The sequence below is a fragment of the Lates calcarifer genome, linkage group LG11 (genome assembly GCF_001640805.2).
Source record: "Lates calcarifer isolate ASB-BC8 linkage group LG11, TLL_Latcal_v3, whole genome shotgun sequence".
Classification (NCBI taxonomy): domain Eukaryota; kingdom Metazoa; phylum Chordata; class Actinopteri; family Centropomidae; genus Lates; species Lates calcarifer.
The window spans coordinates 11,114,352-11,133,729 of NC_066843.1; the positions used below are offsets into that span (position 1 = coordinate 11,114,352).

Below are 19,378 nucleotides of genomic sequence, written 5' to 3' on the forward strand. Positions count from 1 at the left end.
TGAGGGACAAAACGATAAACAAGAGACATGGTAGAAAAAATGTGAGGGGAAATAAAAAGGTGATTTAGAGGAGAAAGGGAAAGAGGGGGAGCATGGGGGTAAAGGGGAAATAATGGGTGCAGTAAAGAGGGAAGAAAGAGCGAAAGAAAGAGGAGTTGATAGAGGAGTGTGGGTGGAAAGAATGGGAGCGCAGAGAGGACTCAGCAGGTCGGGACAGAGAATTCTGCCTGGGCCTCAGATGTGGCTCAGCGTAGTATAGTACCAGTCTATTCCCATCTGTTCTCATTAGGGCCGGCTCTGAGACGGAAACCAGCACAGCATATTTGACACAGGTGCATACACACACATACACACACATGCACGCAGACAGGGTGTGTACTCACTGTCACATTTCATCCCTTGGTGGATGAGCCCATACAGCAGCGAACCACAGTGGTCGCAGAAGGTGGGACTGCCGTACGAGTGGATCTTGAACTTGTGCTTGCTTCTGGGGTCCTGGGCAACAAAGAGAGACAGGGAGAGAAACATTTAAATATCATGGAACTGAAGATTGTGGGAGCATAAGCACAGACGATAATAACAGGACTAAAGGCGTCAGTATACTAAAACAGAAGTCTGTTGGAGTATAGTGGCACCTTTAGCCTCGTTACAATATATGTTTTACATTATCCACATTGTCCAAAACTTATCAAGCTTGTTTTCTGTAGAAGTTCTTATCTTTTCTTAAGCACAAAAATACATTTTCCATTTTTCCCCACTACATGCATCTTCTCTTTCTCCTGAAAAGGCTACACATCAAGGTCACAGTGCCCTCATAATTCAAAAGGTGTCATTTGGGCTTAAGAGGAACCTCATTTGGTTCAAATGGTACTTTACAAACAGCTGAAATAAACTGATACATTTCCGTTAAAGAAAGAAAGAAAGATCCAGATGGAAATTATATGTCAGATCATTGTCGTGGGTGAGAACATGTAAGGTTCAAGCGTTTTTGTGCTCGGTGTCAGTGCTCTCCATCTTGTCATCCTGGAAACTTTCCCAGCATCCTCTCCGTTTCAGTCTTCAAATGTTGTTGAGGCACAAATAAACACAGTACAGTGATCCTGTAGTGCCAGGAGCTGGCGTAACTGAGCAACTGTTTATCTTGGCCAGAACATCTGGCACTTGTGCAGAGTAAAAATCCAGCTAATGAGCAATTGTTGGGATTGATGATCTGATGATGAGGTTTCCAAGAAAACTGGCAGGACAGTAGAAACTGCATGATGTTGTCTTGATGTTTCCTGCCACATATATACACGTTTAGTTGGAACATTTGCAGTGGGATCTGTTATTCTGCACAGCCAAGTTTCACTTGTTGGAAATCGATTCATATATTTTCCAGTCAGTATTGTGATAGCCGAGGTTAGCTAATTTCTACAATCACCGCAAAACAAACATAGCTGTAATTAAAGCCCTGCAAATGAGGGTGGATAAACCCCCACCAGTGTCGCCTCCATCATGCTGAAATGTGTCAGAATGACTGCATGTGTAATTATACAGGCTGCTGACTGAGTAAGTGGGCCCACATCGTTGAAAAGTGCCCTTTTTTTTTCACAAACACAAACACGCTAAATCAAGCAGCCGACATGACGAAAGCAAAAGAAGGAGAGTGTGAAAGAGACGGCAACAGAGAGAAGGTCTGTGCATGACAGAGGCGGGAGCTGCCGGGTGGTTAGGGTGTGATTGGCAGGGGAAGCAGTCAGTGGCGTGAGAATCCCGGAAAAGTCTAATTAGCATGTTCTCTTTTTAGTAAGCTCGCTTATTTTTGCTGCTTTCCTCCGGCCTTTCTTGGAGGCTTTTCTTGAGAGAAAACAAAGCAAAACAAAACAAAAAAAGCAGATGGTGTAATAGTCTTGCCCCTTGTGTCTTGACTCTTCTCTTCTGGGTCTCCCTCATTTTGCAACCCAAAACCCATACAGCATGAGCACGCAAAATTCTTTTCAACTTTTCATGTGTGGAAGTATGAATTTATCTTAAAAGAAGTCTGCTCAGTGAACAACAGACACCAGGGACTTGGGCAGCTGCAGAGGAGATAGCATCTCCCCACTCTCCATTTCTTTCTCTTCCTTTCACTTTATCAGCTGTCTTCCTCACTCCCTTCCCCTCCAAGTCTCTGGACAGAAAGCCCTGGATGTTTCTTGCTTTTATGGTGAGCTTTCTCCTCTGTCTCTCATCTTCCTTCCCTTATATGTTTCTCTCTTTTACCCTGTGTCATTGTGTCTTTGTTCACACCCCTTCCCGACCCCCCCTACCCGTGCTCTTGAGATCCATGGGTAAAATTAAAAAGGAAGTGTTTCCAGTCACAGTCATCCTGAGTGTTCGACTCAGTGCAGCCCGTTGCAAGGAAGAGGCAGGGTGTGAAGACCTAATCTGTTCCTCGCCTTCGGTTTCTGCAAGTGTGTGTGTGCATGATTGCATGCATGCATTTATTCCACCCTGTAGGCCATCTTAGAGACTTGCTTTGGTGCAAAAACCCAGAAAAATCGTGGATGCGACCAAAACTGAACAATTGCTCAGATGCAGAGAGACTGAGATTGAGAGATTATAAAACAATGATACAAAGTACATCCTCCAAAATGACAAGACAGGTGAATCAAAATCTCTCTAACAGAATATGCAAGGCTTCTTTAAGGTAGGACTAACTGCCAGGCTGTTGCATTGGATGGTTATCAATGCCACTTGCTTATATAAATAAGCACTGCATAACACAATGCAGGTTATGAACCATAATGATTCAGCTGCTGCCACTACAAGAAGAGGAAGAATTTTTGTGAGCATTCCCTTACACCAAAGGACTCAAGATAAAGGCGAGCCAGTCGAGCCCATTCCTTTCTTTGTTTTGATTATGTATAAAACACAATAATATGTATAATATTAAATGTGCAAATGCTTGAAGAGGCAGAACACTTGGCAGCTTTCATTGTGGCCCACACTGCCACATAAAAATGTTTGGTCAAGTGCGCACACAGTTGTAGATGTTTTTGATTTCTTCAAGCAGAGTTTCAGAGGGTTGCACCTTGAAATGGCACCATTATGGAGCACAAGGCGTAAATGTCCTGCAGAAAAGCACTATTTGAAGCAGTCATGATGGTGTTGTCAGTTATTTTTTTTCTTAGGAACGTTTATTAAGAATGACTGAGCCCTTTGACACTGAAACAAATTGTTCACAACAGTCTCTTCACACTGAGGACGTGGCTCAGGGGCCCTCTGGACCCCTGGGCCCACTGTAAGTGTTCACTGATCCATCCATGGGTGAAACGAATGGGAGCTGAGAGCAGAGTGGAGGGAACTCATCCTTGCTTTTGTCTTGCCAGTTCACTTAGATGCACATGCAAACATGCATGCACAGAAAAACACCATAGAGCTTTCCCTTCAGGTTTGTTTCAGGTGATCTGTTTACACGTGTGTGTGTGTGTGTGTGTGTGTGTGTGTGTGTGTTGAAGCATTGGCACATATGTGAACACATTTGTTCTCGCAAAATATTTCAAACACAAACATCAGCAAAGAGTGGAGAGTGGCACATCTAAAAAATGAATTTACAACCAGCTTGATAAGTCATCATTTCAGTCTGTATCTATCAAACATCCTCTCAGCCATTTAGATACTGGGCATCATGCAGTGCTGGGCAAAGATGCTGGCGGACACACCGTCAACACTAACAGACAGAGCTGCTGAGGCAAAACCAGGAGGGAAGTTGGTTGCAGTGAGGCGAGATGATACCGCTACCGAACTCCTCGGAGCGTAACAAGGGCCACATCAAGCAGAAGAAGGGGGAAGAAGTCGATGATGAGAACAGTGATGATGAGTCAAACGCCGGTCTTGCTAATTATAGTCAGGCATTGACAGGCACATCGCCACCGGAGGTAACAATATCTAATTACTAATTGGATATTATCGTCATAAAAAGTGAAGGGGAGAGCGATGAGGCTGATGTGATTCATGTCTGGGGTTAATTGGTTAACAGGCAACCCTTCAGAGCTTCCTTCACATCTGCTTCATACAAATTGGGTTGATGGCTACAAAGTGTAATGTGTAGTGTAATTTCCTCTTATGATGCATTTTTAAGTCTATGATCTTCATCCTTGTTTGATTTGATATGGTTCTGATAAGATGAGAGGCATCCCACTCACTGAAGTGTCCCTAAGCAACGCACTGCATCTCTCCAGAGCCGCTGGAAAAGGAGGATTTTCTTCCTTAAATTGACATCTCCCCAGCTTAAAGCTGTCCTGTGGAGTTTTCTGGTTTCTCATAAAACATTTGCTAAACCCAACTTTTAAACAAGTTTAAAATCGGGCCATGTTTACATCAATGTTTGCAAGCTTGTAGTCCTCTTCTTCGCTGACTTTAATGGTGTGTTGTAATGCTTCTTTATGCATTACTGCCACCAACTGTCGATTGGCAGAGCAGCATGAAAGAACAAGGACCCCCTCACATAACATTACTCCATAGTCCTACTACAGTCCTACAACAGGGTACCTTTAACTAATATACCTGACATGATCTTATGCTGGGGTACACAGTATCAATGATAATGGCCCAGCCTGTCATACATGGAAACAAAGTCGAGCACTACACATGAAGATTGCTTGTTTAATGCAAGGTAGTTTGCCACCTCTTGCGGTGTTTGACAAGTTAAGTGGTCCATGATCTTGACCCACTGGAGCAAACTGATTGTGTAGTCTGACTTTTCAATGTATTTTTTTGTCACAAACTCAGTGTGTGAGTAAGTTTTGGGCAAATTAGTTAAGATCCCAAGACTTTTCAAAGATGCACAATGTATCAGATTGAACACTAAACAGAAATGTATACAGAATTTAAGGCTGCAAATAATGATTATTTGTTTTGATTGATCACTCAGTTTATGAAGTAGTGAAAAACACCAATCACCAACAACTTCCCAGAGCCCAAATTGATCCTTATTGCTTCATGTATCTAACAATATAACCCCCCTGTGTTTTATTCAACTGTATCTACCAGAAGTATTGTAAACATAGCCATAGGAAAGATATTTCTGGTGTCTGAATGAGACATCTGAGCAGGTTGAAAAAGTTCAGCAGAGAAAAACTTGACCTCAGTCTGCCATTTCATCCAGTCAGGTCTGATCTCACTCATCACAATCATAGCTCTGCTAATGGAAAGAGCAGGACAAAACTTCTATTTATATAACAGAACAGTTTAGACATCCCAAATCGCCACCTTAAGAATTCAGAGTAAACATACAAACAGACTGGATGACTGATTTGCTTAAGTGATTTGCAGCAAAGCCCCAACAGGGATTTTTTTCTTTTTGTTGTTTTATCAAACAGTCCAACTACACACACACGCACACACACACACACACACTTAGTAATAACAAAATGGTCCCCAGACATCACTGTGAAGAATTAAACCTTTCAAAAAACATCAACAAACAGAAAAACACTGAAACTACAATTAAATCAAAAGACCAGAATCATACCGTGAGTGTACGTGTGTGTGCGTGTGTGTGTGTGTGTGTGTGTGTGTGTAAGAGTGTGTTGGGATGAGGGGCTTGGGGAAACAAAGTGAGCAACTGTACAGTTGCTATGGTGATAATGGGTTAGAGAAAATTCAGTGATAGATTGAGAGTCAGCGGAGAGAAAGCAAGCAGAGAAGGAGGAAGACAAGAAGAGAGAAAATCACCCAGTGGCTTGATAAAATTAAGCGTGTGCACATTTCTGCAGGCATGTGCATGAAGGACAACAGCGCTATGACTACGAAGAGAGGCCAGGTAGAAGAAAACTAAAGAAGACATGAACACCGTGGAGCAATCTTGGAGCAAGAAAAATGTTCCCTTTCCTCGGCTGCTAGGCTGAAAAAGAGAAGAGCATGCAGGCATGTTTTTAGCCCGGAGGATTCTCAGTTTTTCTCTGATGGTGCTGTGGACCCAAAACAACTAGTGTTGTCAGGCTAGTCCAAACACACACTGCCCACAGCCTTGACTGAGCAGGCAACAGTCTGACCTGAACTGGTGAAGGGCACACACTGCATATTGGACTCAACGACTGGTTTAAAAAGAGTGTGTCTGCATGTGTGTGAGAATCTTTGAGTGAGAGAAAGACAGACAGTGATTTGTATAGTGTTGACAAGCAACAAGAGACGATAAAAAATAAAAGGAGACATGCTGAAGCGCTGATGGTCAGAACTGAACAGAAAAAATAAAGGAGGATGAACAGCAACAGATCTAGAGACAGAGTCACATGGACAGAACGGGAGAGATGGATGTCAGGGATGAGGCTCAGCAATGTGCGTGTGTGTCTGTGGGTGTTGTGGGTGGGTGGCATCACAGTAACACCAAATCTCCAGGCCAAGAGTTGACACTTTGCACAGTCAGCCGGCCAGCCAGTCACTGTGGGCCTCACCGAACAGGCATGCGTCCACAATGTGAAGACAAACTCTGTCACTTACACAATTACACAGAGGGAGGACTGACGGCTTCACCTGCCAAACCTGCTGGCATTGCTGTTTTGCTGATAGAAAAAAAAGACATCACAAGGTATGTATTCCTAATGTGCAACTTCAATAGATGTTATTACAGTTAAAACCCATTGACAACTCAGGAGATATTTCAGCTACAAGATCCTATAACTGTGCACCAACCCCTTATGTCAACTGGATACAGTTGCATTGTGTCTTCATTGTGGTTTAGATATCCACAGTGAGGATTTCAGAAATTGTCTTCACATAATCTGTCCTTCAGCAGATGATGACAATTTTCATTATTGATTAGTCTGCTGATTTTCCTCTTGATTAATAGATCGATCATTGTCATTATGAAATACTGGAAAAGAATTAAATATGCCCATTATAGCATGCTGGTCAAAAATGACGTTGTTATTCCTACCAGCAGCCTAAAACTAAAAAATAGTCATCATCCATCCAATACCATCATACATAACAAAAAAATGCATCAAATCCTCACAATCGGAGAAACTAGAATTCAATAATATTTGGTATCTTTGGTTGAAAATGACTGAAACAATGGATCAATTAGCACTACCGACTCACTATAACTATCAAGTATGAGATGGGATGGACCAGGGATAGCTGGTTAGCATGCTAACTAACTTTTCTAAGAAGAAAAGAAGTGATAGAAATAGAAGCAAAATGAGAGTTAACAGCGGTGTTGCTTTCCACCACTAGAGATAGCTCTTGGTAAGTAAAGGAGTGACGTTTGATGCCAATGCCGTAAATGCTAATGTTGGTTATGTAGCAATAACAAAAACGTACATATAGCTCCTTTAAAGAACATTAGCTCCCATCCATAAATGTCAAATATACGAAATCATAGCACAATCTCTCTCTATCTCTCTCCCTCTTTTAAATACACTCAGACACACACAAACACACACTCACTCACACTGGTGAACTATTCAAATACAGACCCTGACAGCCACCCGGGCGGAGATTGGCTTCACGCGATCAATCGTGTCACTAGTAGGGAACTAATCGGTCTTCTGACACTGATAAAAACAATAATGAAGCAGTGACTCAGTAGAAGAGAAAAGAAGAGGGAGGACAGAGGTTGGAAAGAGCTGACATGAGCTACATCAACAGCAGAAAACAGAGGCAGACACGATGAATGTGAGGAATAACGGCGAGACTTATTATGGAAGGGAAAGAGCAGATAAAAGCAGATAGCTGGGAACTACAACTGATTTAAAAACAGCACAATGACCTGCTCATTATCATATCATCTCCTCTGTTATCTCCCAGCTGACTCCAGAGAAGACTTAGAATGACAACTGTGACCATGTTTGTTGTCTTCAGGTCATCTGCGTCATCACACGATGGCTGTAAAGGAAGAAACTGGCACCTGTATTGACTATCCATCACTGATTTAATTAGGAGGATGACATCTCTCTGTCTCTCTTTGTTTCTCTCTCTCTCTCTCCAGCTGCAGCTGCCTGTCTGTGTTTAATGGGCTATCGCCTTCAGACTATCCCACTGTAGCCCCATTATGTAGAAGACAGATTTATAGGCTGTAAATCAGGCAGTAAATACAAACAGTGAACTTTAAACACTGATATTAAACAAGTGTTTGCCCTGAGATTTGGCTTAATGCACATTAAGACTGTTTTTGCCCCAATATTGAGCAGTTTTTAAGCTCACTGATGTTAAATGAAATGATGGTGTGTGTGTATGTATGTGTTGGTCTGCCTCTGGCCTGCCTGTTCTTCTCTTGTCTTGCATGTCTTATAGATCTGTCATTTGTTGTGTGCCTCCTCTGAATGTATGCCTCTCCAGTCTTGTTAGTGAATTAAACATCAAACGGCATTAAGATATAAAACACACCACTCACATATATGTAAATATGCACTGCCACACGTGCACACACACATGCACAGGCACAGGATATGAATGAGCTCATTAGTGTGAAATAGTACAGAGAGCGATGTCAGCAATCTCTAAGCGAGCTGACTGGATTAAGGGATATGGTGATTTTTGATGATTAGATGTGTAGTCGATTATGGAGATGAACGCTGTTCTGTATGTACCAGTTATGAGAGGAAGTGCTTCTCTTGGGTATTTCAGAGAGTGATAAGTGTTGTGATATGGCGTGAAATACACAGTACTATACAACAGCCGCAAACAAACAGAACCATCATAGAGAGGGCACTATTATAGTGTAGTATTATGAGCATTTACTTAAAAGTTAGAAAAGTACTCATTCTGCAGAAAAATGGCCCATGTGACTGATTATTATATATGACATTATTAGATTGTTAATACTGATGCAACAATGTGTAAGTTGTATTTTAATATTGTAGCTGGTCGAGGTGGAGCTTGCTTTGAATATTTTACACAAAGATAGTTTAGTCCAGTGGTTCCCAACCTAAGGGTCATGCCCCCTCCAAAGGGTCACTTCAAATCAAATCAGGGGCATTATTAAATGATTAATGGCAGAGGAAAGATGAAAAGAAAAGTTCTGCTACACAAATTTGTATCTTTACAGTTGCCTAATCTTGGCTTAGCTATTTCTGACCTTCAACTACGGTGGCTCCTAAGGATTAAGCACATACAAATAAGAAATCACAGATAGGAAACACACCCCAAATCCAGAATACAGAAACATATACAAACAGGGAAAACACATGCAACAAGAATTACTACACCAGAACTGCTCCAGGACGCTAGACTGGAGTAGTGATGAGTTTGAAAGTGATGGGCTTGAGAGTAATTATCTTAAAAGTAAGTCACATAACTATAGCTGTAGTGGCACAGTATTTCCCTCTGAAAGTAGTGGAGCAGAAGCATAAGTAGCAGAAAATGGAAATACCATGAAAATGGCAAAGTACCTAAAATTGTGTTTAAGTGCATGTATTTAGTTACTTTTCACCACTGACAAACAGATAGGACACACATTGAAATCAAACTGAGCAGACACAGGTGTCGGGTCCTTAATCCTCCCCTGCTGTGCTCTAATTAACCGTAGAGATCCAGTGTTCAGATGCATTCACACTGCACCTCTGAACACCACACACCCTTTCATCACAACCCAACTTTCATCATCAAACACAGCATTTAATTAGACTGACTAGGATATGAGGCTTGTTTTTATATGCATGATGTGTGAATGTGTGTGGGCCTCTCTCTGACATGAGCTGCAACTAAACCTTTGTTGTATTCACACAGGAGGCCAAGTGGGGGGGGGGCTTTCAGCTTGTGAGAGCGTCATCACTTCATGGGTGCTCCGCCATCTGACTGGAGGTCTCTGCCGCTGCAGTTGTCGGGCACCATTACGAGACACCAGCGGTGATAGCTCTATCACTGCTCAGTGGTAACTGAGCTAAACGGTTGTGAGAGAGGCTGAGCTGTTCAGAGAATAGTTGACTTTGTCAAGAGGTAGTGGAGAATCCCACTAAGAGTAATAGGAATCCCACCACTGAGCCTATATCACATTAACACAAATGACTACATACAGAATGTAAACACATGCAACAACATGCTTTTACACAGACAGTAGTGCATATTAAGTGTGACCTGTACCAGACCTGGGAGCTGAACTTATGAGCTTCAGAACAGATCAGGTGGAACTTATGGACTCCAACATGTTGACCCATGTGTCCTCACTAAACCTGTTCCCTCTTACAAATAACTTCCTCCTTTAATTCCCAAAAGACACAAGTCTGAATTCCTATGGCCACTAGAGGGCGCTGTCACCTGGACATGAACATTTTTTAGTATTAGCTGAAAATGAGAGATATTTGTTATTCCTGGGAATCCTCTTTTCATTAGACAGTGACACAATGTAATTTACACAGTATGCTGTACACTGACAACTCCTGCTCTCATTATATTACATAATATGTGAGCTGTGCTAGAGAAATGGGCTTGGGAGCAAAAGGTTACCAGCTCCATCACTGGATAAGGAAAGTTAAAGAGCAGCTTCATATGGTGCCTTTGAACCAAACCCTTAACCCCTTTACCCCCATCTGCTCCAATGCTCCAGCTCAGAGCCATCAGATTAGACTCTGGTTGTACTGGGTAGCTCCCAGGTGCAAAGAGGAGAACATTGCTCTCAGTGAAATTTTCCTGGATATATAAAGGTAAAATCTCATCCAGAAAACCAAATCAGTTAAAGAAGAGATGAGTTTGTAACGAAGTAGGCCTTAAGCCTTAGCAATCCTACAAAGGATCAGTGTCACTCCGTCTTATCACACTACAAACATGTTCAATTAGAAAAACATCACAGTCAGGAATTAACTAAATATAAACACACAACATTATACAGAAAAGGAGAAAAAAAACAAGGAGACCTTTAGTGAGCAGGTAGAGCTAAAAATAATGAGGGTGGAAGCAGACACGCAGAGAATAATTGCTGGCTAAGAATATCCATAAAGTGTTCTTTCTCACTTTTCCTGTTTGCTGCCGACACTTCCATCTCAGTTCAGCAGTGAGTAATTATACACGTTATTTTACTGTACTTACAAAATCTGATTTTCACATGGGGCAGTTTTACAAGGATGCGAGCCAGCTTTTACCATACTGTCATAAAAGTTTCAGGAAAAAAAAGGGAAAACATGAAAACTTTTCAGGTCATCTATCACCTGCCTTCCCACAGTGCTTTGCAGCAGTTCCCACTTTACCCCCAGTTCCCCTGGTGCAGGGGGGGAAGTAAAGCTCTGAATTGTGAGAGGACCGGACAACTGGCTGTTAACATACCTGCACGTTAATCACGGTGACATCGCCACGGAAACCAACGAGGACAGGCCCCAGGTGGCCTTCTTTCTCTCACGTACACACACGGAGACTATTTTTAACCAGAGCACACACATTTCCTTACTGACAACAGGAAACACTAAGAAGAGCGGCATCCAATCATATGTCAATACTTGTATAACCTATACACTGGCAGATGTATAGGTTATTCAGTGTCACAGGTCTAGATAATTCTTACGGATCTGAGCCAATATGTTATCAGGATCCTTTAATGAAGGAAATGCAACTCACTCCCTTGGCATAATATTTCTTCATCTGGGTGGTGAGTCTATAAGAGAGACCCTCATGGGCTACCATAGTACCCAGCTGAAAGAACTATCACCTGGGCTCCTTCTATTCTATGACTATGACAAACCCACAGAATATGGAGGGGAGCACCGTTAACACATTATAGCGTGTTATAAGCCATTTATTACCTGTTTCTATACTGCTTGTGAAAGCTAAATAGGTGGACTTCAAGTGTTTGTTTTAAACACACATCAAAACTAAAAGCAACATTGTACACTCTGCTTTTAAACACAACGTAAACCTAACTGAATCTAAAGAAATTTAACTCATTGCTGTGTGAGTCTGTGTGCCATGTACACCATGACAACATCATTAAGCTCCCGATAGTTTACACATCCCTCAAATTATGATCAGCACCCGCAGGATTTGATAATAATCATCCCTTTGATAAATCCCTCATCTTCTGTGTTGATGAGCACCAGGAGTGCAGCTTTACATGAACGCTTATAGACCATGTGACATCAAGAAGCAAACAAACCCAGGAAATTGCACATTGCACATTCACCCTATGGAGCACATAAGAGAGATAGATAGCTAAAGCCCATAGTAGCATGGGACGTAATTACAGACACAGTAATCCTCAGTGGCCATCTGTGACAATAATGTGTTTGGAAGATATATTAGTTGTTGTGGTTTGGTTGCTTATCAACATGTTCAACACTTGCAGCAGCAGTGGCAGTTAAGGTAATCTTAAACCCTTAGCACTTGACTGCAGCACTTTGTGTTGAACATCAGAGTCAAAACTCAAACAAATCTGAACACATAGATGTGATACAAATATTTTTAGATTCAGTGTGACTTACACTTCTCAAGGATATCATTATCTCTGATGTTCACCTTGAATGAACCCATAAGCCACTTAGAAATCTCAGGGAAAAAAAGATCCTTATAACTTTCAGAACTCGCCTAAGAATAATCAGGTTTTTAAGTTTTCTTCAGTATCAAAGTAATCCAGTGATAGTTGTCAGTACATCCAACAGTACACTGCAACCAGGACTGCTACTGGTCAATCTGGCATAAGAAAATTGGTGTTAAAAAAAAAAAATACAGGATAAGAAAATGGGGCAAGCTTGGAGCCCATATCCATGGCAACAGTACACTTCCTACATCATAAAAGTTTTAGTGACTTATAACATTTAAATATTAAGACCTTATCGAAAAAAAATTAATTTCATTAGACTGATCCTGAGATTATATCAATGTTACATCAGAGGGTTATACAGAACTATGCTGTGTTCCAGTCAGTAGTACACCATATCTCCTTGCAATGCCAGCCCTTAAACATCAACTGATTCAATGGGAAACCCCCAGAGGCTTGACACTGTTCAAAAACTATGTTATAGGTAACACTGATGTATTAGGCAGAAACCTTAGCTGTAGTATCCACTGAATTTTATATTTCCTTACACATAAACAGAGCAGATTCCCAAATTTCAGTTGGACTTTAAGGTGTGTGTGTGTCATTTAAATATGAAAACAGATGTTGTTGTGTCCTCTGTCCTTCTGCTATACTCCTCTGTGTGTGTGGTGTGTGTGTGTGTGTGGTGTGTGTGTGTGTGTGTGTGTGTTGTGATGTCATGTGCCCTAAACCCTCTGACATTCAACTGTGTGATGTTGTGTGTCTATCTTGTGTGCGCTACCCTATCTGTGTGTGTGTGTGTGTGTGTGTGTGGATTATGTCAGATGCCCTGTAGCTGGCAGAGAAACTGCTTTGGCCCCTGATGTTTCTGTCCAGCATCCAAACAGCAGACGATTACCACTGTGCCATTTGATTGTTTTTGTGTGTGTGTGTGTGTGTGTGCGTGTGTGTGTGGATGCAAATGTGTGTCCCTTACTATTTACGTCTCTGGCATTACATAAGCAACACAGCTGCTCTCTGTTTCTTTGTCTTCCCTCTGTACAAGTGCTGAATATACAGCTTTTCCTCCTGCCACCGCCACCAAGCGACGCCCAGTTTACAAATTCACGCCCCCTATCCGACCACAAACCCCTCTGCTGTGCTGTGCTGCAGCACTTGCTCACTGAAAGCTGTCAGATCATCCAAGAGATACGCAGCATTAGGATGAAGCGAAAAGATCAACAGCTGGCCTGTCAGTGGGCTGCTAATCCAACGAGGTGTTAGTGATATGGGAACATCCTCATATGGATTATCCATACATACTATACTCTCATGATTAGACAGAGGGAAATAACACTGATGATGAGATGAGATGTGTGGGTCTTACATAAGATGAACCTCTGACCTGCAGCTGTAAAGTTCACTAGAGATAAACCTGTATTGCTTCAGCTATATACCAAAGCTTTAATTGTATTCTTAATCCTCCTGCATCAAGTGTGTCTGTTAATATACATGTGACTGGTCACAGCCGTTAATGTACTAAATGTGAGATGTGCAAACGTAAAGATGGAAAAGCAGGGAAAAGCAAAAAGGCTGGAGGAGAAATTCCTCCAGTGAAGGAAACATTTTTAGTTGATTACTGTCTGTCACTGAGATTTAATGTACTTTGTTTAGACAATGACAAATGAGCACAATATCTGTGCTCAGTTTTCCTCAGGGCTCCAGCTCTAATTCAAACTAATCATAATGATATCATGAATTATTTGCCTTTGTAAGTAATAATTACAATGGGACTAAGACAGTTCATTAGTCCACATGGCATTCTCAAACACTGCACACAAAATTGCTACAAATTCACAACACAAATAATGTATTAAACATTGAGTTTGGCATAAGTGTTTTCTACAATTTCTGACTGTGAAAGACTGAAAGATTATCAAGATACATGAATGGAGATTCTAAGCAATGCTGCGAGGCCTCAATCTGAAGAGATGATTTCTGTTTGTGTTTTAAAAGTATATTTCATTAGATTGCAGATAAATGTTTCCATGGTTCTGTGCTTTTTGATTTTGTTAGATGCAGCAAAACGCAAACTCAAAACTTTCAGATTACATTGCACATAATGTAATAACAAATGTAACATTATATCTCATATCATACTACCCATCTATTTTGTCTTATTAATATCCTTTCAGTAACTCACAGAGCCTAATTCCTCTCCCTCCAAATGGGCTTTTAATTTGAAATATGCACAGGAAATCTTGTGTTTTATTGATTCAGTTGTTGTACTGACGCAGTTAGCGCTCGTGAAACATACAGTACATTATACTGAATTTACAGTGTATTTAAATACCTAGCACAAAGAGTACTTTTCTATACTAAAGATTACACTTGGGAGACCTGCTTACTTTATCTATAGACTTAGTCAGAATAAAAATCATTATCACAGTATAATCAGATCATTTTGCAGTCCTACTCTGCTCTGACCTTATAGCTCCAATGGGCTTAATGTATAGGGCTATTATGATTAAAATCCAGTATCTATAGTATGTTATTTTTCCTCTGCCCCTCTGTCATATCATAGTGGAAATTCCCATTAATATATGATAGGCACAACCCTGGAATGTGGTGATAACCTGCCATGTCATTTAGATGCTAAAAAATAATGAGGACATAAGAATGTGGTAGACATACATATCCTTACATATGACACGACACCCACTTGTGACACTAATGTTCAATTACGCAGCCCTTGTGTGACCGCATGATTATTTCACCCATTAGTTTTAATATGTTGCAGCTAAACTGATCGATCATTTGATAAGGCAGTGGCGGCAGTGGCGGCAGTGGCGGCAGCGACAGCGGTGGAGCCTGCGCTGGCTTGATTGCGTCCAAGACATTTAGAGAATATTAGAGGTTTGGGGGTTTGGGCTGATCTATTCTTGTCAGGCTGGGCGTCTCAGACAGGGCTGACTAATGATCTGACGGGCTTGGCCACGGCAGGAGGGATCAGTGACAGCTTAATGAGGCCACAGGGCTTCTGTGCTCACAGAGATAGAGGGAGAAGGAGGAAGGCAGTGTGGTGGGGGGCACGGAGAGGAAAAAGGAAGGTGAAAATGAACAGAAAAGCCAAACCAGACAGGAGTAAAGGAGTGCAGGAGAATAGGCAAAGCAAAGCAAAGGAAGGAACAAAAAAGAGAGATAAATGAGAGTGTAGGGAGCATGCAGTCAAAATTAATGGATGGTGTAAGGTGTCCCACTGATGTCCTCCCACTCCTGACATGCATGAGATTCACTGTGAGTGTGTGTGTGTGCTTGTGTGTGCGCGTGTGCTCGTGGAGCATCCCCAATTGCACAGTGCGTTTAATTATCAAAAAGTGACAACACAAGCGGGAGTTTTTTTGCCTCCTATTTATCCTCCTCCTCCTCTTCCTGTGTTGGTGTGAGATGAGTCACCCGCAGTAACAGTTAGGAAGGGCCGTCCCCTCCTGTCGTCGCTGCTGGAGACAGGAGCACAACAACAGGGTGCGAGGTAGTTAGGCCTGCATCAGCACGTTCGCACCAAGAGACAGTCAGAGGAAGTTGGCAACCGACAGAACAAGAAGGAACAGGGTTCAAAGACGGAAAGGGAAAAGGAGAGCATGGATGAGTGAGTGATAGAAACAACCTGAGGGTTGGGACCCTCCATGGGGTGGTAAGATTTTTTTGACAATTTTTTAAGTTTTTGCTTTTTTTTTTGTAAAATCTGAATATTTTTCAGTATCTAAAGAAAAACGGAAACTGTTTGGAACTGTTGCCACAACCTGTGATGTTGGGTCACAAATCATTGCTGGTTTTGATTTTTTTTGTTTCCATTTTTTGCCTTTGCAAAATACATATGAAATCAACTTCCTATAACTTTAAATATAAAATCAAATAAGAAGAACTTGAAAATGGTGACACATCTTTGAAAGCTTTTTAGCCATGCTAGCCACCCAGGGGACAGCAATGTCAGTTGGTCCTCTACTTTGGTCCAGACTGAAATACAATGGACTGACACTAAACCTGGTACACACATTCATTTTCCCCTCACAATGTATTATAATACCTTCAGTAATCCTTTAACCTCTCCTCTAGCTGCCATCAGGTCGAAATGAAATTCCCTTCAACCTCAGCTGTACTAAGCTAGTGCTAATTACCATTAGCATTCTAATACACTAAGACTGTCAGGGAACATTGCAAACATTATTCCTGTTAGCTTTAGCATGATATCAAAATCATCTGTCTTTTAATAGATTACCAAACTAAAGCAACTTTCAACTCTCCGCAGTCTGATCTTCATCCTAGATAAATGACTGCTACCCAGTTGTGACTGTTGAGAATTAATCTAAAGTTGGTATATTGAAATAATCAGCAGACAGGGGGAGAAAGAGAAATGGAGATGTGCCTGGACCTGCATCATGTTCTTGAAGTATTTCCCTATCTGTTTGCACATTTAGTAACACAGCAGATGCCACAGAGCCACCAATGTTCTGCAGAGGGAAAAGGAACAGTACAGGTCATGTAAATGTCGTCGACTCAGTTATTTCTTCCTCTAAAATGGTGCAAGTCAGTAACTCTGTCACTGTGCTCTACCTGAGACTACAAAGTAGGACGCTGATTCTGGCTTTTCTCAGGGGAGACAATCTTGAGTCATACACCACCCTCTCCCCTCCTCACAGTACCCCAGCCACCCCAAATATCCCCTGGCAAAATACTGAGGGTGCACACACAGGAGAGCTAAAGGACACACACACACACACACACACACACACACACACACACCACTAACTACCTAAATACACCCAAGGGACTCAGCCAGAGGCCCTGAGACATTTATTTTTCTTAAATAGAGCATTACATAATCTTCAAATGCTTGACGAACCAGTGAGTGGGGACAGGAGGGGAGGAGAGACCTGTGAGGTGACATCCCCAAGGGAGCAGCACAAACCGAGGTGGCTTTGTTAAGAGAGACAGAGGCAGACAGAGACCTCAGCATGACATCTCACCCCTGGCGCCTCGTGCAGACAAGTGATTGTGCTGTTTCGCCTGTAAATTTACCCAAGAAACTGGTGGCTGCTTCTAAGGTGACACTGTCCTCACAGGAAAAGTTACCACCTTGGCCATTTTGTTCAAACGCTCAACCCACCTGTGTTTACATTTACAGCTCTTGTGTCAGTATAAACTATGATGTGATCTGAGTGAAAATTCTGCCATTTTAAATGTAATTAAAATTGGGTTCTTAAAATAGAAAAGACTAAAGAAACTCTTCTGCTGTCTCTCCAGTATACAGCTAAACTTGACTTGGCAGATTTAGCCAAGTATCACACTTTGCTGTAAGATATATCAGCATCTATTTAGTAGCAGAAACAAGCGTGGGCACACTGGGAGTAGTCAGTCAAGGTGAATGATGCATCAATGAGCAAACGCCTTCTACAGTAAACAAGTCAACAGGTTGTGACTCACTTTCACAGGAGCAGAGCTGGTACGTGACACCTTTTAGCCAGTTTTGAATATTATAGTGCACATGGGAAAGGGACATGCATTTCTGGACTGAAATTTCCCTTCCTCCCCCTTCTCTTCCTCCCACCTCCCCAACTCTCCTGTGGTCCCTCCCCGGTGGTGACATTAAACACTGAGCTGCCTCTGCCTCCAGTCTGAGGAATAGGTCAGCTCCCTGGCTGCTGTCTGCCCGCAAACACACACTGTTTACCAGCCTGTCTACAATTACACACAAATGCAGGGGCAGGCATGAGTAAATGCATACCTACACACATATATATGCATGGACGCACACACCTGGTCTACTGAGGGCTTATAAATTATTCATAAAACTCTCATCTGATAAATTCAATTGCATGACTTGATTATCCTGAAGTGGTAAATAACGGTATATTTATGATTTGGCCTCGGGCAAGCTTTCATTACCCTTAAAGGGTATTTCACATTGAACTTTTATCATCATTTTATCATGTCATATTGTATATCTTGTTATGAGTTTGCCAGCAAGCAACATAAAGGTTTGTCTGTCTTGTACTCAAACAATATATCTTTTGACATGTGTGACAACTGTCAGAAAAGTTTGGATGTCACATTGTCAGGGTTTGCAACCGTATAAGGCCTCATATTCAGACTGACTTGAGCCCTGCATTTTCTTCACACAAGGCTTCCTCACTCATGGAGCCAACGCAGGGGAGCCCTGGCAAAACAACTGCACCAGGTTCAACTTTTGCGGCAACACAACTTCAAATTCCTGTTGGATTCCTTCGTAACGTGGACGCTATATTTCTACTGTTAACCTTGTGATTGTCATGATGAAAGATAAAACAGTTTCCATTGCCAAAATCCAGTATTAAAAACCATTGTGCTGTGTTCTGGCATCTGATAAGCCTTGAAACACATTAATCTGTCGCACCAACTGGACTTCTTGGATCATTTCAACTGTACCTTAAAAAACAGGCCTCCACCAACGCAACCCCCTGCACTGCTTTTGGTCTGAATCCCAATTAACATGTGCTAGTTTTATGTTGGGAAATTATGAAAATGAGTGATACTGACAGGCAGTAAGAACTGATGACAAATTGTCCATAAATGGAATATAACTGTGTTTATGCAACTTTTGATAGCTGCTAGGCTAGCTGTTTTTAGCCACTTGGGGAAAGCAGAAACACACTGTGAAAACAAAATCTACATATTACCAGCTCATTAACCAACCTTGTTAGCAAACAGCTGCACATTTACACAAGTTAACTAACACAGCTTGTCGCCAGCTTTGTCTTTTATCTGCCATTTAGTACTGAATAGGTAGCATTCAGTGAGTTTATTAGAAGTTATTTGCTTAAACCCTCTGCCTGCTGTGGCTGAAAACAACTCAGATCACTCAGATCACACTCAGAGAGCAGTGTGAACCAAAACAGTAAACCGGCATGGTACAGAACCCAAAAGAAATGGCCGAAA

The 19,378-nt window shown here is 41.8% G+C and overlaps 1 protein-coding gene across 2 annotated transcripts in view; it reads right to left on the reverse strand.

Moving 5' to 3' along the window:
- prkcab (protein kinase C, alpha, b) overlaps nucleotides 1-19,378 on the reverse strand; it is a 91,560-nt gene that overhangs the window by 28,929 nt on the left and 43,253 nt on the right. For both annotated transcript variants that reach the window (XM_018670836.1, XM_018670829.1), the window contains exon 4: nucleotides 384-495. In XM_018670836.1, coding sequence (XP_018526352.1) covers nucleotides 384-495 — 112 coding nt within the window. The remainder of the gene's footprint in view (nucleotides 1-383; nucleotides 496-19,378) is intronic.